The following is a 22,147-nucleotide window of genomic DNA, read 5'->3' as shown; positions in this document are numbered from 1 at the left end:
TGGTGGCCACAATGGAATGGGAAAAAGAAGCAAGTCAAAAAGATGACTGCAATTATCTAAGCTTAAGGTTAGCAAGACATGGTATCAGTAATGAGAACACCAAGACATGAATCTACGAAACATTATGTGACTGGCTGTGGGTAAAGGGGAATAAAGTTACACTTGGAAGAGTGATGGTAATATTGAAAGCAAATTTAGATGAGGAATTTATCCTTTTTCTGGGATTTTTATTTTTACATAAACATTATAACAATAAGGGGTAAAAAACCATCATTCCCCAATCTCACTATCCAATAATACTATCTTTTAAGTATATCATTAACATTTTCCATGTTAGCATACTCTTCACAATTATGGTCTTTGTTATATAATATTCCATCAAGGTGATCTAGTAAATTTTATGTAAACATTCCTTCCAGACTGTTCCATTTTAACTATTCTAAATAAAGCCTAAAGTGAGTCCCATTGTAACAGCTAATATTTATACAGTGCTTATCACGTACCAGTACTGTTGTTAAGTACTTTAACCCATTTAATCCATATATCAACCTATAAATTAGGTACTATTATAGTCCCTATTTTACAAATCAGAACAACAAGGCACAGAGAGGTTAAGTAATTTGCCTAGGATCACACAGTAATTGGCAGGGGTAGAATTTAAATCCAGGAAATTTCGCTCCAGGGTATATAGTTGTTTTTTTTTCTTAGAACTTTTTTCCCTCAGGACAAATTTGCATGAGTGGGAATATTAGATCCAAAGGCACAAACCTTTTTATAACAATACGCACTGTCATTCAGCTTAGTTAAGGGATTTGGGTGAAACAGGAGGAATTCAGTATAAGAAAACACCTTAAATTTTACATGAAGGTAGTATATTCAGGAAGAGATGTCAGAACAGGAATTGGGAATATGGGCCATATACTTAGAGGCTTAGGGGGCAGTGCTGGGAAAAAGATCTGGGGATCATGTTCATAAAGGAGACAGGGAGCTCATAAAAGTAGAAGACTCCTAAGGGGGGAAGCACAGAGTAATAAAATTAAGACAGTTAATGGCAGAGCCTTGGGGGCACGCCCACTTCTAGGAAGATAAAGTCAGAGAAGAGGCTGAGACTAAACCTGGGGGAAGAGAAAATAGGCCAGAAAGGGATCACCAGAGTTGGGGGACAGAAGAAAAGAAGATCATGGAAAGAAGAAAGTTTCAGTGAAGACAGAATGGGCAAGAGGATCAACTGAAACAAAGAAAGGTGAATAAAAACTCAAAAAAGGCCACTGGATTTGGCAATTAGAAGATCACTGATGATAGTACATAAGTATGAAAAAAAGCTGAAAGTGTAAGGGCTAAGATTAATTAGATAAAGAAAGAATCAAAAGGGAAAAGAATATTCAGCACAAAAGAAGGAAGGGAATCAAGGATTTGTATTTCACCAGAGAGAAAATGTTTGTGGATCCATTTCATGCTCTTAATGGTCCAAGATAATGGCAGGGAACAATAGCATGCATAGTCCAAAAATAACTTTTATTTGATTTTGGAATACATTAGATCTTTTTTATTTTTGTAGCATATTTAACTTTCTATTGATATTTTGCTTAGGCTACTATTTAACACTTAAGTACCTTCAATACTGTTTACATCAGACTCATAGACTCCCTTTTTATTACTACTAAAACTATCTACAAGTGTGTATTTCCTAAGTGCACAGCTGGGAGGAGGAAAAGGATGATTTGAGAACAATTTTGAGATAATGGATGTTAAGGGGGAACCAGTCCATAATCGAAATATCAGCATGAGCATCAACTAAAACACACATATATGGATAGACACAGGGGATTACATTAAGGTTAGTACTTTGTAGCAGATGACAAAGCTCCTAGTTTTGGTTCCTTTCTTTTGTGCAGGGGCAGAAGCAAAACTCCAAAGACTGAACATGTATTTCATTAAACAGCTTGCCAGGTATGGGTTAAACTGATGATTTTCAAACTTTTTTTGATGGAGACAGAATAAGAATGAAATCTTAACCTAGTACCAAAAATACATATATGTATGCAACAAGTTTCATGTAACAACCTTTACCCTTATTACATGGTTACACACACTAATATTTCTACTCTGTTTCATTTTTTAAAAATGATGATCACAACACACTAAAATTATTTTATGTTCCAACAGCCACAATTCACAGACAACCTGGGATAGGGAAGTGGTAGGTTTCATCTTTACAGCAATCAGAGATAGGATATCATCATAAAAAAAATTCAGTAATAAAAAGCAATGTAAGTCAAATGTTCCCATAAATGGTGTAGAAGCTAAAAATGAAATGGAATCACAATAGGCTAAGACAGATGGAGAAGGGTTTTGTCCTGAGAGGATTTGAGGCAGACCACGAATAATAGGTTAAAAAGTCAAGCCACAATTGGAGGAGGCATATCTGACTTCAGAAATGTGAGGAGAAAAGGCATGACACGTCAAGAGAACAATGAATTTCAGTAAAAATTGTGTTTTTAAAGGATTTAAATGAACACTGAAGAAAATGTCTTGAAAAGAGAAATCTTTTCCCCTGAGCATTTCCTCAACCTGAGACCTGTAAATGACTCATGATGGAACATGAAAGGGACTACAAAATATAAAAGACATTTGCTTGAAACTTATAGATACTGGATACAAAACAAACTAGGATCAAGCCTAAAAGCATAAAGCTGCTAGTCAAACCCCAATAAGATGTAAACATTGAGATTCTTCTTCAGTTAAACCCATTTTACTAATGTATTAATATAGTATTACTAACAATAGCCACAGCCACCACATACCAAGTACCTACTAAATGCCAGGCACTTTGCAAGGTCTGGCACATACATCTTTTCTGTTGTCACAACAGACACTTATCCATTTTATGGGTAAGGAAATTGAGGTTCAGAGACGGTCTACCTAGCACCAAAGGCCAACTTATTCTTGTTTCACACACTGCCTTTCCATTAAAACAAAGACTTTTCTTATTAAAAAACACATAAATAAACCATAAACCCAGAAAATACCAACCTGTTCTGAAGTAGATAAAGGAAGGGGCAAGGACCCTAATTCCTTCAGTAATTCATTTGTTTCCTTGGCAAGCTGATTTGTAGAGTGTTGTAACTGCTGCCTAAGAGAGAAAAGACATGTTTCAGGATATTCTCACTTCTTGAGAGCTGCTATAGTTAGTATCAGTTTGTCCTTAGAGTGTCTCAGGATGCAAGGGATGAAAGGACAGTTGAAGAAATGGGTTCCTCGATGTCCAGGTTCACAAGAAAATTCCAGAAATACTATCTGGTCAAACTCACGTCAAGTTGGCTTCATATTAACAAGCAGAGAGAACCTGCCTCAGTGAAACCTGCTGATTAGGTATTTTAACTCTACGGGGAGAAAAGAAACGCAGTATCAGCAGTTCTGATATAAATACAAGAGCAACTGCTCCCATACCTCAATCTAATAGTTTTAACACATTGAACTCTCTCCCAAAACTCTCACAGTGATAAGCCCAGGAGTTCTGCATCATTACTGTCTGTCACAGTCCACTGACTAGCAACAGAATCCAGGCACTGGGGGTTGGATGGAATGTGCCTTAGAAGCACAGCTTCCACCCTAGGGAACAACTTCCAAAGATCTGCTCCCACGTTCCTGTCTGAAGCTGATGCTTTTTCAGCTTTATCCTTGGCTCCCTACCTGTCCTTTATGCTTCACTTTCTGGCTCTTGCCTCCAAAACAAAGAAGCCCTATACTGTATTTTTTAAAAAATGTAAGGAGTAGAGGGGGAAGGTTAATTAAAAAGGGAAGAAAATGTGCTATTTTAAATGGGATTGAAAGGTAGTGGAAACAGAGCTCCTTTCAGTCATGGTTTCCTCTTCTCTGGCCATTTCTACAAAGGTTTTAAGGGAGGACAGAGAAACCACATTACTCATCATTAATGTTTTTTCACTGCAGAGGGGTCTCCAAAATAACAAACAAACAAAAACCCAAGGGAGTCAAAACCCAGAGGACGTCAAAACAAAACAAAACAAAATAAACCCCAAGAGGGAGTCAGTCAGGAGCCCGAACACCCCAGACAGTACTAACATATCCAGAGCTATTTCACATCTCCCTGGAAAAAGCCCAAAGTAGTAAGTCATTCTTTCACTTAACAATGTCTAGGAGATTGCCCAGTATATTTTAAAGGTGAAAACCAGCACTTCTAGAAGCAGAGATGGAATCAAGAAGGATGTGATAAAAAGAATCTCAGGTCCACACCACCAGTCCACTATTCTCTCCCTCACTCTCCTTGGGTCATCCTGAATACATTTTGCTAATATTATATACAGTTGGAAATCCAACTAGATTAGACAAGCTCTGTAGATCATCATGAATCCTCTGCCAACAAGAAAGCTCATTTAGGCAGAATGCAGTTTTAGAGTGGTAGGGATTCCCTCTCTGCTTCCCTAAATTGTTCTGCTAAACTGCCTAAGGCAAGAAGGAAGCAGAGTTCAAGGACTTTGAGAGGCAATGGAGATCACAACCCATTAGTGTATTTTGTTGCTCCTCTTGCAGATCCAGCTATTACCTCATGTTCTACTGCCTCTCATTCTGACTTCATAGGCCTGAAACTGAAGCTGCCAGACAGCAAGGACATAAAGTGTGTCCTCAAAGGGCCCTCACAGATCCCAGCCTTGTTAGGAAGGTACTCACAGATTTTCCTGCAGCCTGCTTGAATCCTGCTTAGTTCCTAGTTGGCTCATCAAATTCTTTATCTGAGCAGCTGAGGAGAGGGGGAAAAAAGATTTATTAAAAAGAAAAATTAATTCATCATAAGCACCTACTTCTCAGATCACTGGACTCTCTCCATTTCCTAGATAAGTACACATAACTATTGGAAAGCATGCTATAACCAAGACCTTGGCATATATATTCCCTTTGAAAACTACTTATGAGGAATGCCTTTCTCCTACAGAGTAACTATGTCACTAAGTAGAGGGTGGTGGTTTTGTTCGTCACTCCCAAAGAACTTTCACATTTTGCCAGATTTCCCATGGCACTGGTTCAAATGTTCATCACTTTTGGAATGGCCGTAATACCAAATATTAATCCACAACAATAAAAATTTAAATCCACTAATATGCAATAATTTTATAGAGAAAAGTTTTGGAAAGACAATGTACATTTATTATTAATAATAAGTTACCACTAACTGAGCACCTCTATGTGCTCGGTACATATAAGAGCTTTGTATATATTATCTTATTAATTTTCATAGCAACATCCTGAAGTAGATGTATCTTCATACTGCAGAAGAGAAAATAAATTTAGAGAAGTTAAGTATCTTATCTAAGGGTACACATAAGCAGCAGGGCAAAATATTTCAATCCCAGGTACAGCAGACTCTAATGCCTGTGTTCTTTTAACTATGCTGTCTGTAGACAAATAGCGTATGGTTTTATTCAGATAACTCTACCTTTTTGCTAGATATTTTGCTAAGATTAGGGATGGTCATGTTTGAATCCTAGATGTTTAAACTCCTAGTCCTGGACTAGGAAAGCAGAGGTCCACAGGAACTGATTTTCTATCAGTAAGGAGGAACACTAACACCAGCCTGCCTGGGAATCTGAACACCCCTGTCTCTCACTGATTTTTACAACAGGAATAGAGCCCTTGATGTCTTGTGTCCTGGCTGACAGGGAGGGGAGGGAGGTCTATTCATTTATTCATTTATTCATTCATTCACTCATCATTCATTTATAGACACTGGAATTTTACTGTATGATTTTTTGTTTGTTTGTCTGTTTGCATGCTTGCATTTTAAGAGCATTCGCTGTCTTCTATTGCAAGTAGCTGGAATACAGAACACAATAATAGAGTACTCTTTGCCCAGAGGAAGTACAATATCCTCAAGTTTCACTAGAACTTTAAGAGATGATATAACACAATAGGGATTTGGTTCCTCCGGCCAAAAGACAGTCTCCTTTGTGAAGGATCTTTCCTATCCCTTCAGGATTAATGCCAAAGTTTCACTTGTGAAATACCAGACTGCTAAATGACTGGCTTAGTGGAACAAGATGAGGAAACCAATGTATACTGTATAATTTGTATATATTATAGGATCATATACATACAAGGCTTCCATATCCAATGAAAAAGAAGCATCACCTATTAGAATTTTGAATTGTAAAAATTGTTCCTTACAATAGAGTGCTCCTTAAATAACAAAATTTGGTGGTCATAGTCATAACCTTGCCCCTAATTTGGTCATCAAGAGCAGTAAAAAGGCAAGCTAAAATTTATTAACTACCAGCTACCTTACAAAAACACTGATGTGTTAATAGCTTCTAAGTCTATTGAGAAACAAGGATCAGGCAAAATCTTCTAGATGACTGCTGGGTGACCCTACTCCTAAGTTAGAAACTGAACAACCTAGGCCGAAACAGTGTGTACAAATTATTTCTCCTGTAATTAATAAATAAACAGAAACTTCAATTAAATGGAGTTGAGAGACCAGAAGGGGGCGCTCTCACACACTGCCACAACAGCAGAGACCAACAGGAAGAAGACTCCTCTCAGCCAATGAAAAGCCATGGACCCTTTGTTTACTATAGCTCCCTCCAACTTCCTTTTCCCCCTTTACAAGTGTTCTTCCCTTGCCCCAAGGAGACTTACACTTGACTTGCTGTGATTGAAGACCCCAAATTGCAGTTCTCTGCTGATTCTGAATAAACCCATCTTTGCTGGAGAATTATCTGGTAGACTCTTTGTTTTAGGTCAACATTCCCTAGGCCAAATCACTGTGTCGTCATGGGTATTACTAAGCAAAAGTTTCCAAAGTCAAGAACATATAGGTTTGTAACATTACAAATTATTTTATCTTAAGACCATGTTTCTTTAAGCAAAAATGTAACTCCAATTTTATAACAGAAATACAGAACTCATTTGTTTAAAAAGCTGCCTTTCCTAAAATACATCTATTCTATTAAATGAGGGTTTTTAGCTTATTAGTTCCATAGGAAAATGTAAGCACTGTAATATACTGCATTCTGCTAAAAAAAAAAAAAAAGCATTATATAAGATATAAACAATCATTTTTCATCACTAAGATGTGTAATGTCCTTCTTAAGTCAAGTGGGAATCAGAATGTCACTAAAGCTATCAACTCCTTGGCCATACAAATAATTTCAGAAAGAGGACAGACATTAGCACTTACTGAGCATTCATCATGTGCCAGACACTGGGCTATACATACTTGATGTAGTATAATAAAAAATATATTTGGTATTTGTCCCCAGTTCTTGGCACAGAGCCCCTAAAACCCTTGGAATTTCGTGAGTGATAAGAGTGTCTTTTGTTATTCATAAAGAGGTCCTTTTAACATACTGAGTTTACCTACTGAGGTGACTAAGAGTAGGGCCCCTGATAGCCTTAGTTAGGTGGAGTGAGTCACCAGAAAGACCAAGTGATTAGCAGGTTGGAAATTTCAGCCCCACCCCCCAACCTTTGGGAAGGGGAATGGCAGGAGGGAGGGGAACAAAAAGATTAAACTCTATAAATTCTTGAACTAGATTTGATGAGCTTCCTGATTGGTGAACACAGGAAGATGCAGGGAGAGTGTCAGGCTCAGAGAGAGCAAGGAAGTTATGCGCCTCTTCCTACATACCTAGGCAATCTCTTCCATCTGGATGTTCCTGAATTGTATCCTTCTATAATAAACCAGTAATCTAGTAAGTAAATGTTTTCCTAAGTTACATGAGCTGCTAGCAAACTAACTAAACCTAAGGAAGGGGTTATGGGAACCTCCAATATAGACCACTGGTAACAACTGGGACTTAACCATTGGCATCTGAAGCAGGTGAGGTGAGAGGAGTCTCACAGGACTATGCCCGTAACTTACGGAATCTGATGCTAACTCCAGGTAAACAGGGTCAGAATTGAGTTAAAGTGTAGGACACTCAACTGATGCCCAGAGAATCTGAGAACCACTTGCTGTGTGGAAAACCTACACATCTGGTGTCAGAGGTATTGAGAGTAGAGGAAACACGGGAGAAGTGTTTTTCCTTTACACCTGATAAGCATTATCTTACTAGATTCCAACAACCCTTAAAATAAGCAGTATTACAGACAGGCACAATGAGGCTCATGACTGTTACAGAACTCATTAATTCATTCATTCCTTTAGAGTACATATGCTACACTGTTATATGCTCTAGAAGATAACTGCTTTCAAACTTACATTTTAAGGAAAAGAGATAAGCATATATTGGTGGTAATAAATGCTATAAAGAAAAATAAATTCAGATAAGGGCTGGAATGATGAGGTAGGGAGAGGGTACTAGTTTACACAGGGTGATCAGAGAAGACCCCTCAGATAAGGTGACACAGAGGAGAAACCTAAAGGAAGTGAAAGATCAAGTCATGAAAAATATCTGGGGGAGCAGCTTTCTAGCAGAGTATTAAGCACAAAGTCCCCAGGGCAAGAGCACTTGTTGTGATGGAGGAATAGGAGACCAGTGTGGCTAGAGTGCACAAGAGCGAGAGCAGAGCCAGATTATACAGGGCCTTGTAAACTAAAGCAAGGACTCTGAATTTTAATGAAGTGGAAAGCCACTGATGGTTTTGAGTGGAGTGTCATAATAACCAGAATTCAAACCCAGGGCTGATTCCATTAGCTATATTCTTTATGCCTCATTATGTTCTCTCAAAAGGCTGACGCTTAAAGGAAATGCACAGAACGCAGTGACAGAGAACAGGCCTCCATTTCCCGGTGTTCCACGTAGCCCCACCTTGCTTAGTGGATACCTCTCTAACTTAGTAGCTCTCTGCTCCACAAAGGCTGATGTCCTTGCTTTTATCTGCTCCCTCCCCCAACTCCCTCCCACCTGTGGGACTGTTCCTGTGTACTCACCACAGTCCAGCAGAGTGCCAGGCACCCAGTGGGTAATAAATAATCGCTGATTAGTTGAGTTAGCTTCTGTTTTATGTCATGCTGCTTCCTTTAAGGCAGAAGATATGAACACAAGCTAAGAACAGTGAGACCTAAACTCCAAACCAGAGATGACCACTAACTAGATGTATGGCACCCGGCAAGTCATTTCATGTTGCTGGGTCTCTTTTCACCAATTGTATATGATATTCAGGTTTAATTAACACATATTGAGTACTTACTATTTGTCACAGTACTTACTATTTGTGTGGGTGGGGCTTTTTCCCTCATTAAATTTTTACAACTATGTAAGGACTAAATGATCTCTAAGTACTCGCACCACTGCTTGGTGCTAAAATTCAACAATAATGAAGAAGCTCTAATTCCAGAATGATGCTGTGTAACCAAGTGGTATTTTCGTAAGCCAGAGTTTGGCTTATAGAGACTCCACCCATGTACGAATGGAACTGGACTGACTATATGCCTCTGGAGGGCAGAGACCACATTCTACTCATTTTTGTACTCCATAACCACACACACATACACACCCCTCCAGAAAATAGTTGGTTGAATATAGGGTGACACATAAAGGTAAATGTTACCAGTGTGGTAGTTCTAAGAAACCAATCTCATCTTACCGTCTTTATATAGAGCACTCTCCTTAGAAACGCTAGACATACGTCAAAGTTTCAAGTTATTAATCATCTGTTAAAACTTACTAAATACCCTAGAGAGCAATGGGGATTTTATAGACTATGGGGGGAAAATCAATTAAAATTCAGCTGTTGTTTGTGTATTCTCAGCTAAGAACTTTTTTTCACCTAGACTTTTCTGACTTCTTTTGTTTGCTGCGATTATCTGAGTTGGGATGGAGTGGTGGGAGGCAGGGAGTGGGGGTGGGAGGTGTGTGGCAGGCAGGGGAGTGCAAGGACTTTATAAGGGCACCTGCTCGCTAGCTAAGCACCAGAATTAATTCTAGTCTCTATCAATTCTATCAAAATTCCTGAATATTAAGATATTTTCCTAAAAGTTTTCAGCAAGATTCATGTATCAGATGCCCCAAACCTCAAATAGTAAGAGCAGTAGTGTCTTAGTTTACTGGAACCCAAAGCAGCAGAATTTTTTGTATACTGCCCTCCATGACCACCTATATCAGGATTTATTCAAAAACAGTAACTCAATGACCCATCTATTTTACAACTGAAAACCGTATCCTTTAATAAACCTAAAGCAGAAAAAGAAATAAAATGTTTACATATACACTTATTTTCACTTGAATGTGCTTAAAATGTCAAACAGTAAAGTGATACTTTTTAAACGATTTTTATCAAAATGGTTTGAATCTAAAAGGGTTTTGTGGTCAGCTTGGTTAATGAGAAACTCCTTTTCTAAGCATTCTAGTAAACAAAAGCTTTACTTTAGACTGATTTGTTACATTTTGGATGAAAATAATTGGGTATCTATCCTCTCTGAAATGCTGCATAATCCTGGGAACCAGACAACTAGGTCAAATGTAAAGACCAGACTTTCAGTTTGTGTAAGCAATTTTGTTACTTTTAAAACTAGGCCTCAATTTCTCCTATCACTGACCTCTCACTTTTTTAAATTAATTTTTTTTTTATTGAAGTACAGTCAGTTACAATGTGTCGATTTCTGGTGTAAGCACAATGTCCCAGTCGTGTGTGTGTGTGTGTGTGTGTGTGTGTGTGTGTGTGTATTCATTTTCATATTCTTTTTCATTAAAGGTTACTACAAGACATTGAATTCAGCCCCTTGTGCTCTACAGAAGAATTTTTTTAATCTGTCTTTTTTTTAAATTTCTACTTTTTGGGGGTGGGGTAGTTTTATTTATTTATTTATTTTCTTAATGGAGGTACTGGGTATTGAACCCAGGACCTTGTGCATACTAAGCACACAGTCTACCACTGAGCTATATCCACCCCACCTTGACCTCTCATTTTTAAAAGCATGTCCTGGCTAAAACTTTTAAAAGACTACAAAGCAAATCAACTCATTGCACATTACAGCTGACTTTCACACTAGGAACTACTCTAAGCTGAACATTCTTTATGTGCTTTTAGCTGATATCAGCATTAAGCAAAATCTGAATCTCCAAATGAACCTTAATCCAAATCAAAGTCTAGTCATATCGAAAGCAACTACCATACAGATAAAAATTTCTTCACTTAACAGATTCTAATGCTCTAATTCAGTATATTAAACAAATACAAATTCAAAGAAAAAACATTACTTACATCAAATGAGAAGATGATAGCTATGTGACAATTATGACAGTGAAGGTATCTCAGCGTCTTACTCTGAAAATTAGGTTTACATTGTTTTTGCATAGCTACGATGAAAATGACCTGACTTTTTTTTCATTCTAAACAACTGCCATATTTTCTTGCCTCTTAATTTTTAACACATTGACCTGACTTTTAAAAGTAGCTACTATACTATAATAGTAAAGCTCTAAGCTAAAGTGAATTAAAATATACATATCTGTATATATATAAACTAAAGTGAACTTGTGTACTAAATATCAAAGGTATAATCTTCTATTTACCGTACCAGTGATAGAATATCTAATGATTAAGAGCAAAGATTGTGAATTAAGACTGCCCGTGTGTTATTCCTGGTTCTACCACTTCCTAGGAAAAGGTTCCACTCCTCTGTGCCTCAGTTTCCTCACCTAAAAACGGGACTAACAAGAGAACCCTCATGTGGTTGTTGTGAGGATGAAATAAGATAATAAGAAGCTAAATTTAGAACAGTGTCTGGCACTCAAAAGAACTCAATTAAGGATAGCTATTATTATCAAACTCAAGACCACGAAAAATGCACTTAGTGATGATAAAATCAATTAAGTACATAGTGAAGGCCAACTACATAGCCACTGCTGTGCCAGGCACTGAAGCTGAAGAGAATTGTACAACGCATGGTCGCTGTCCCCACAAAACTAATAGTGATCTCTCAGTTGGAATGACAAGGTCAAAAAACATGAATTAAAGAATATAGATTAAAGTAAGTGCTAAACTGTTAAAGGGAACTGCTTGAAAATTCAAAGAAAAAAACAATAGCTAACATTTCTTAAACACTTGATGTCGCGGGCACTGTTTTAAGCACTTTACATAAATTACCTGATTTAATTCTCACAATCCTATCAGGTAGAGATTATTATTAACTCCATTTTATAGATGAGGAAATTGAGAAATAGCAGTATGTTTACACAGCAAGTAAGAAGCAGATCTGGGACTCAAATCCAGGTAGTCTGACTCCTGAGCCTGCTCACTTATCTACTAAACTACAGTGAGGCAGGGGACTCAACCAATAATATCACCATTTACTGAATGCCTACTATGTGCCAGGCACTAACCTAGGCACTTTCAAACATCCCATTTTAACCATACCATTCATTTTACAGATAGAGTAACAGACAAAGAGGGGAACTAGCTTGCCCAAGGTTAACAGAACTACACAGAGAAGCAAGGACTCAGTCACAGATCTGCTGAGGTTAAAATCCAAGTTCTTTCTGACTTCATCCTCTTTCAAAAGCAAAGGAAGGCTTAGTTACAGGGGCAGGATTTAAGCACAACTCAAAGGATTTGTATAATTTAGGGAGCTAGTGAGGTAGGGAAAGATTAAAGAAAGGAGGACCAGAATGAGCAAAACCTTGGGAGCAAAAACCTTGGCGTGTTTAGGGATATTAAGAAAAATAGCCTGCCCGTAGCAAAGGGTGAGGTAGAAAATACGACGAATTTGGGTTAACATGACAGAGTGCAAGCAAGGTGGCATCTTAAGATCTGATGCAGCAGACAACAGGGAACCACCGCAGGCTCTTGAGGTGAGTGATATAATGAAAACAGGACTTTGGACACAATGCTGATAGCATGATCAGGATGAACTGGAATGGGAACAGAGACACTGAACACATGCTGCTGGAATGCAGATACTGAGATCATGAAGACTTACGAGGGTGGCAATGAAATAAAGAGCAAGGGGCCAATATGAAAATGACTTTGAAAGAACAACCCACAGGGTTTCACAGTAATAGCTTTAAGAGTTCAACTGCCTTTTATTTCAGTAGTAAACAAAATCATATCAATAAATTAGCAACATTAAAGGACAGAAATGCTATTCTTTAATCTCTTCAGGGATAACTTGGAGCCTGATAGGTTATTTCCTTTATCTACCTCAGCAATACTTGCCCAGACCCTTCATTCCACAATAGGCAGAGTCAAACATTGTTCTGTAGCCCACACATACGGATAACAACCCTTTGCACCAGGCAGTCCACCTTAGCTGTACCTGTAACAACACACGCAGGGGCCTGCCGTATTTCAGGCTGATAACGCTCAGCAATTCCAAACCTATGTCTGTGGCTCAACAACTGAGAAAAAAGAATAGCTATTCTCTCAAATTTTCAATGGCTACAGGTCCCTGCAGGACTATACAGATGTGGGTATATGTCTGGGAGCTCACATTTAGACTGCATACTTAGGTATGCTGGCCATGTCTAGGGGATGGGCACTAGCCTGATAACTGGGTAGAAGCAATGTCATCCCACTAATTTCAAATTCCTAGTGCTGATGTAACAATCCCAAGGGAAGAAATTCCAACTCACACTGCTTAGGGTCACAAGATGAGGGAGGAACCACACACAGCACAAGGTAAATAAGGCAGGAAAAGGTCCAAGATGGTAGAAAAACCTTATTCATTCAAATCTACTAAATACAATTTATTAAGCATCAAGACCCTACTGTATGATATGATCTCTGACTTACCTCTCTGGCCTCTTTTCCTACGAAATTCCCCTTCTCTAAATGCAGTCCTGCCACACGAGCCTCCTTGCTATTCTTTGAACACACCGAGGTTTTTGCTCTTACTATTCCCTCTGCCTAGAATACCCCCAGCTACTCACATGGCTCCCTCCCCCACTTCATTCAGGTGTCTACACACACATCACCTCCTCAAAAAGGCTTTCCTTGACCAACTGATCTAAAATATAACACACCCACCCTCTTTCTCTCCTTAGTCTCTCTCTGCTTACCTTGCTTTATTTTTCTTCATAGCACTTATCATTATTCAATATTATTTAAATATGTATATGTATGCATATGTGTGTATATATGTACACACACACACATACACATGCTACCAGGGAAGGGATTTTGTGTCTTACCACTCCATCCCCAGTGCATAGCAGGTGCTCAAAGAATATTTCTTGAACAGTGAATGAATGAATCTATCACATGTTTGGGTCTGAAGTAAGTACTAGGTATAAAAAGATGAATAAGCCATGTTCCATTCTTCAAAGGAACTAACAACCTAGCAGGAGAGGTAGGCACACCACAAGAAGAGAAAATTCCATAGCCTCAGGTATTCTCCATAGTTTCCTATGAAGGTAGGGGGAAAAAAGGCACTTGTAAATTGTTGAAGTATTAACTGCTACAAAAGTGTAATATTAATTAAAAATTATAAAAAGGCTAATTGCTGGTCATAAGAGATCTGGTTTCAAATTTAGGTTTTGCCATTTGCTATCTGGGCAATTATTTAAACTTTCTCAGCCTGTCTCCTAACCCATAAAAAGAAATAATATTGGTTAATTACTTCAGAGGGTTGTTTCAAAATTAAGACAATGCATGTAAAACACTTATATTGCCCAGCACACAGTATATACCAATGTCAGCTATTAATGTTATTAATAGTTGTCTCTAATCATCCCTTGAGCCTGATGCTTAATCAACAACTAAATCTTATCAATTCTATCACCAAAGATACCTCTCCTATCCTTGCCTTCCTTCTTTTCATTTTCAGTTCCTGACTGATGTCTCTGATTTCAGTCTCTCTCTTCCAACTCAATTTATACATTTCTAAAGAATTAAGTCCAAACCCCCCTAGTTTGACACTTAAAGCCCTTCATGCTTGGGCTCCGCCTTACCTTTCCCATCCTATTTTCCACTATTTTCTGGAATCCACTACTTTAGCCAAATTAAATCACTCTGCTTCTGTGTACACCTCATGCTTTCCCAATAACATGCCCTTGTTCATTTTATTTCCTCCTGGAATGCTCTTCTTTCTTTACTGTCAAAAGTTCAAATCCTTTGCACTATCTTTCCAGACCGATCTCAAATGACATAATGCCTTCCCTGGTCCTTCCCAAGTGAAAATAGTATCTCTCTCCTCTGAGTAGCTATCTAATTTTATTATATCTCTTCTACAGTATCGATCCCTTTCAACTTTATATTTCAGTTGTTATGTATACCACAGGCTCCCTGTTGAAAGAATCCATGCCAGTTCCTATATATACTACATGCCTGGTACTCAAAAAAATACACATAGAGTGAACATTTCACAAATAGACCTTAAAATCAGATTTGGCCTCAACAAGAAACTTTTGGCCTTGAACCAGAATTTTCTGATATCACCTGTATTACAACTCCCTCACAAAAGGAAATTTGAACTCAAAGTACTACACTTTCTAACCAGTGGTCATATTCATTTTTGTTTTAAATTTCTGAGTTTAACAGACCACATATTCTTCTTTGCACTTCCAGAGTACTCAGGCTCAAACACTTTCCATCAGAAACTTTTCCCCCCTCCAATTCAATATTATAAATTTAAATTTTAAAAGCAAAGTGATAAATTGTTCTTTAAAATATAGAACATAATTGTAATTCAGGACCAGCTAGTTCCACCTATTAGCAGGGTACAGCCAAGCTCACAAAAACACAATAATAAACAACAAGGATGATGATACCATTCTTTCTAAGCAGTTGCTGCTGCTGACCTCCTGTCTATAAGGCTTTGAGCTGATTTTCAGGCACAAGAAACAGCCTGTATTTGACTCATTCAACTACAATCTCATTCGACCCTAATGGTGGGGAGGGAATTTTAAGACAAGCAATGACATTTCTGAAATTCACCACCAACTCTAACATGTCTTACTTGCTATGGGACTGTGGCCAAGTTTCTGAGCTTCTCTGTGTATCATGTTTGTTCAAGTATAACTAAACAGGGAAGGAAAACAAAAGCCTTGAAATCCAAAAATACACACAAACCCTTTGCTACAAAAGACAAAATAATGTAAATTGACATATTTTTGGTGAATTTTCTTTATTGAAGCAGAAGTCATCTCACCCTTCGAATACAAATCATTGTATCCGATTTCCAAATTCATTACAGGAAGAACTGTATTAATGTCACCAAAATACATGCACTCTCCTCTTTCCTTAATTGAAAGCCGCTGACTTCCAAGGAGCCAGAAGCTGAGCACAATGTAAAGTCTAAATCAGTAAACAACTCCTGACCAAACTGGCCCAAGAGGAAAGAGAGGTGGGTGGAGGAAGGCAGATGACAGGAAAAACTCGGCTGACCACTGCGCCAAGTCAACTCACTCACTGCTCTCGAGAGGACAGACGGGCGGGCGGGCGGACACAAACACACAAACACACACACACCCTCCCACCCTGGAGCTGTCAGGACTACTGTCCTGACACCAACACCGTAAGGGCAGAACTCCTGAGAAGAAACTAGAGCATCAGCTGGGGCTCAGGACCCTCGGGGAGCCTGGGCCTGGCAGCCTCTGAGATGGCAGCCCGCCGCACCCAGAGTGGAGCGCCCGAGACGGCCTCAGGTGTGGCTTTGGCGGTAGCCCAGGCCGGGCTCCGCGTCCCGGCAGCCTCACCCAGGCCTGTCCCCGGGACGGCCCCCGCCTCCCAGCCCTGTCCCCGGCTCACTGGCTTGGCTGATCCGCTGGATGTTGCCACTGCACGTTTGGATGATGCTGTTGAAGTCCCGGAGCGGGGGCCCCGAGGCCCCCGGGTTCCGGTACATGTCTAAGGGACCGTAGGACATGACGAGGAGCGGAGACCGACTCGCCCTGCACCGCGCTCCCACCGGAAGCAGCCGCCAGACCCGACCCGCAGGCTGACAGAGAATCGGGAAGAGAAAGGCGGGGAAGGGGATGAAGCTGCGTGCGCACTAGCCTCCACGCAGCGCGCACGCGTCAGCCTCGCCCCGCCCCGCCCCGCAAGGCGCAGGCGCCGCTGGAACTGGTACCAGGGACCGTACTTTAGAGACTTGACGCCCTGGGTCTTGGGGGTGCGGGGCGGGGCAGTGACGTCACTTCGCTGGGGCTCGGGTTGGAGGATCTACGGTGGCGGTGTTGTTTTTCGCCAGGGCACAGTGACAGAAGGCAGGAATTTTCGATTAGTGTAAAATTGTACCAGATGATTTCAGCCCTAACATCTTATTCTGTTCTATTCCGAGAATTCAGGCCCAAATATGGAGAATTCGACGACCTTTAAACTCAGATTCGTAACCAAACTCCTAAAATTCCTGTCTCTAATTCCATCCTCTAGGGCTTTGGTGGGATTTGTGGAGCACTTCTACGGTTTACAAATCACTTTCATTCCTGCCTCCACCCCTTTTCTAGTCGAAAAAATAAAATGATGATAATAATGAAAATATTTATTGAGCATGTTTTATGCGTGACATCTCACTGCAATTCAGTTGTTCATAAGCTCTTTCGCAGCAAGGGACAATAGTCTAACTGTATTTTTACCTTCAGACCAGATAATGGACAATGAATTTTTTAAATGCTTAAGTAAAGTAAGTTGACAAAGTAAACGTTCTTATTTTTCCTTTTACAGTTGATAAAATTAAGACCACAGAGATTAATTTGCTTTTCTGAGATCTGACTGCAGAACCCAAACGCTAAGCTAATTCTACTGTCACCTCGCTACTTCCCTAAAACGCATTCTCAAGTGAATATTACCAGATTCATTCTCCACCTGAATCTGTCCCTAACCAAGGTTTCTTGGAGAACTAGACTTTCAAAAATTTTAAATCATTACGTAAAGTAATTTGGAGTGTATGACCTCAATGTTCCCAGAGAAGACTGCATTTTGTGAGTATATGGTAAATGGAAAGACATGGGTAGGATTTTGGTTTCAGAGGCGCTCAAGATAGAGAGTAATGAAGGGGAACTGGCAGTTTGTTTCCTGTGTTCTTCACCCCACCTCGTCCCAATCTGCTTTACAATCTCTGGGGAATGGCCAAGAGAGGAAGCTGCTTGCCTGTGTGGGAGGGGACCCCAAACGGGTGACTGAGCCTGTATTCAGCCTTAGAGCTTTTGTAAGCAAGGCTCTCTCTATTTTTCGTTGGAGCATTTATAAGAGCATTTTTTTTCCTCTTTAGAAGGGGACAGATGCCATTTGGGAGCTCTCATTCTGGTTATTAACACCCTACCATTTCTTAGAATCTATACTTTAATGTCATATCTTACAGCAAATCATGTCAATTGTACTTTTTACCTATAAAGTAGTCTTGAGAATATTTTCATTTATATTTGACTCTATTTAAAGTGAAGTTCAGTAAAGGCATTTTTCTCCTAGGATTGAAGAGAGAGTGGTGGTTGTTATTGTTAGTTTCTATCTCCATCTAAAATAAAAAAGTGGTTTGCCATCTGTGCCTTGGCTATCTTGTGCTGTGTCTCATAGCAATACATTTGTGCCTTGCAAATACTAGATGTCAAATGAACATTTGTTGAATTTATATACAAATAATTTTTTAAAACTGCAGTTTCTTAAAGGCCCATCCAGGCATTGTGAACACACTTTTTTATTAAGTTATCAGCCATCCCCAAAATAAAGCCCATCTGATAAAGACCACCTGTTGTCTGACAAAGTTAGGTTTATTAACTTAATGCTGCAAGGGGGACTGCACACCAGAAGAATCATGGGGCATCTCACCAAGCACAGGAAAAGATAGAATTATTCTAGGATTTGGAAAGATGGAGTGTAGGTAAAATATAAAAGAAGCAATGTTTCTGATAGCCTCAAAGCACACCAGGCTATGTGTAAAGGGATTATCATCAGGCCTGAGCTAGCAAGAGGACTCAGGATCCTGTTTCCTTGGAAACTACAATGTGAAGCTAAATGTGGAATGCTGTATCTGGAAACCCCTTATCTGAAGCTCTGCACCTGGGTTGGAAATTGAGGCTACTTCTCTGTGTCAAAGTTACTCAGATCCTCCAGGCAAGAATGGAATATTCCATTCTTACTGATACTTCAAATAGCAAATTTTCTGAATAAGTTGTACTTGTAGAAAATGAGGTTTCTCAGCATTATATGTTTTTGCTAATTGACAAAAACAGTTTTCATGGTTTGAACCTATCAAGGTGAGATTAGCTCCTTGGTAGCAGATAAAGAAACTGGTGTTCTCTAGAGGTTCTGGGTACTTGCCCAATGTCGTGCAGCTATTAAGTTGCAGAGCTGTGATTCATACATATTCTATGACCCAGCAATTCTACTCCAAACTATATACTCAACAGATATGCACCCATCCATATGTGTTCCAAAAACCAAGTACAGGAATGTTCATAGTAGCATTTTTTAGGAACATGCAGCATTTTTCTATATTAATTTTTATTGAGTTATAACTGCAAACAATAAAATGCACAGATATTAAGTGTTAATTTCAATGATTTGGGCACTTATATACACTCATATACCCACCATCCAAATCGAGATATAAAACACTTTCATCATCACCCCAGAAGATTTCCTCAAGCTCTGCTCCTTTCTAATCAATTCCGCTTATCCCCAGAAATCACTTTCTGATTTTTATCATTACAGATTAGTTTTGCCTGTTCTTAGACTTCATCAAGACAGGGTCGTACTTTATGTATTCTTTAGTGTTTGGCTTGTTTCAGTTAACATAATGTTCTTGAGATTTATCCATGATGTCGCATATATTTGGTTTGGGTTTTTTTATTGCTGAGTAGTACTTTATCATATGATTTTACTACAATTTGATTATCCATTCTCTTATTGATAATCATTCAAGTTGGATTTTTTCCAGTTTGAGGCTATTATAAAGCAGGCCAAAGGAGCATTTACTTTCACAAGTTTCAGACTGGAAGCAATCCAAATGTCCATCAACAGAAGGATGGATAAATTGTAGTATCATAGAGCATGAAAATAAATGGCCTACTGCTATGTGAACAATGTGGGTGATCTTGTCCAAACATAATGTCTAGCAAAGGAAGCCAGACAAAAATGAATACATTCTGTATTATCTTGTATTTATTAGGTTCAAAACCAGAAAAATTAATCTGTTAGCAGAATAGGGGGAGTGTATATCTCAAGTAGTAGAGCACATGCTTAGCATGCATGAGGTCCTGGGTTCAATCCCCAGTATCTCCTCTAAGAATAAATAATTAAACCTAAAATTACCTCACCCCACAAAAACCAACGAACAACAAAAAAGTCAGAATAGTACATAGTTTTGAGGAAGAGAGGGAGTGAATAGGAATGGGCACATGAGGTGGGCTTCTTGGAATGCTGGTAGCAGTCTTTCTTTATCTGAGTAGTGATTATATAAGTGTATTTACTTTGTGAAAATTCATCAAGTCATATACTTGTGATGGGTGTCTTCTGTATACGCACTATACTTCAGTAAATTTTTCATACTAAAAAAAAATAAAGTATCATCATTACCAATAAGTCAAGCTTTCTGGGGAATGTAAGGAAGGGTCAGTGGAGAAATTCAAAGAAGTTTGCAAAGAGGATTGCATTAAAATTAGCACTGATCATATATTGCTAGTAGAAATGCAAAACTGTACAATCACTTTGGAAAACAGTTAGGTAGAAAATTAAACATAAATTTACCATGCAATCTGGCAATCCCCTCCTAGGTGTTTACCCAAGAGAAATGAAAACACATGTTCATGTAAAGACCTGCATACAAATGTTTAAGTCAGCTTGATTCATAGTAACCAAAAACTAAAAATAACTCAAATGTCCATCAGCTGCAGAATAGATAAACAGATTGTGGTACATCCATCCAATGGAAAGCTGTTTAGCTATAAAAAGGAACAAACTACTGAAACACAGAATAAATTACTGAGACATGCAACAAAATGGATGAATCTCAATAGCACACGCTAAATGGAAGAAGTCAGACACAAAAGGCTACATACCATTTGATAGAAATCAGATTAAGAGTTGCTGGGGGCTGGAGTTGGGGAAGGAGATTGACTGCCAAAGGGCACAAGGGAAGTTTTGGGGCTGGTGGAAATGTTCCATATCTTGATTGCAGTGATTGTACACTGCATACATCCATTAAAATTCTTTGATCTATAGACTAAGAAGGATAAGTTTTACTATATGCAAATTATATCTTATTAAACTTTAAAAAAATGGCACTCCAAGGATCAGTACAATGAAGTAGCACACAAGAGGAGCTGTGTGTGGATCTGAAAAAAAGATGTAAAAGTTGTAGGTTGCATGAGTGTTCTGGTGGCCTAAAAGTGATCTTGGGATAAAGTAACTTTGGAAGCAAAAAACAGGTGAACATACTTGTGATGTGTGTTTCTAATTTGTCACTTTGTTATTTTCCCGCTCAAGAAACAGGGAAAATGTAGATCGTGTGGAAGTCATTCATAGTAGCAGCTTACAAAATCGAGTACATTCTGTTAGCACTGTTCTAGAGACTTCTACATATATTATTTAATCCTCACAACAACCCTAAGGTAAGCAGGGACAGAACTCAGACGCGGGAAGTCTGAATTCAGAGCTAACCACAGCATGACACAGTATTGGTAATCTGCTTCCGTGACAGCCTGCCAATCACTACCAGGCAAAGTCCTGATTGATTCCACTAATATGAACTCCTTTCCCCAAAATGGCAACTTTCATTCCTGTCTTAAATATCCAGAGATTCATATAGATTCAATTTTATAGCCCAAAGTTCAATGTGGTAGCCAGCTTCCAAGATGGACCCCAATAATTCTGCCTCTTGATATGAGCCTGGGTAGTCTAGCCATATTGAATAGTGTCAGTTATTTGTCCTCTGTAACCAGCAGAGTTTGCAGAAATGATGGAGTGTGATGTCGGAAGATAGGCCATGAAAGACGTTGCAACTTCTGCCTTACTCTCTTGAATTTGGTTTGGTTCCAAAATCTACTCCCTATGTGGCAGATTGTATTTTTTAAAATAGCCACCACAGTAGCTTCTATCCCACATGGTTGTGTATTTCGTCACCTTCTCATCAGGAAAAGTGATCTGCGTACCCTCCACTTGAGTCTGGATGGACTTTTGACTGCTTTGACTAACCAAATGCTGCAGAAGTGAGGTAATGTGACCTCTGAGGACAGGTCAGAATACGTAAAGCAGCTTCAGATTTGTTCACTGGATCACTTGTGCTTGGAGTCTTGAGCCACCATGGAGGACATCT

The 22,147-nt window shown here is 39.0% G+C and overlaps 1 protein-coding gene across 1 annotated transcript in view; it reads right to left on the bottom strand.

The window, feature by feature from the left end:
- The window catches only part of STX12 (syntaxin 12), a 32,312-nt gene extending 15,416 nt beyond the window's left edge, over nt 1-16,896 (bottom strand). Inside the window, exons 1-3 of the mRNA XM_032495632.1 lie at nt 16,645-16,896; nt 4,690-4,759; nt 3,034-3,133 (exon numbers count right to left, since the gene is read on the bottom strand). Of these exons, the coding sequence (XP_032351523.1) occupies nt 3,034-3,133; nt 4,690-4,759; nt 16,645-16,762 (288 nt within the window). The 5' untranslated portion in view covers nt 16,763-16,896. The remainder of the gene's footprint in view (nt 1-3,033; nt 3,134-4,689; nt 4,760-16,644) is intronic.
- Nucleotides 16,897-22,147: the final 5,251 nt, after the last annotated feature.

The sequence above is a fragment of the Camelus ferus genome, chromosome 13 (genome assembly GCF_009834535.1).
Source record: "Camelus ferus isolate YT-003-E chromosome 13, BCGSAC_Cfer_1.0, whole genome shotgun sequence".
Taxonomy (NCBI): Eukaryota; Metazoa; Chordata; class Mammalia; order Artiodactyla; family Camelidae; genus Camelus; species Camelus ferus.
The sequence above is the reverse complement of the archived record's forward strand: the minus strand, read 5'-3'. Positions and strand labels throughout refer to the sequence as shown.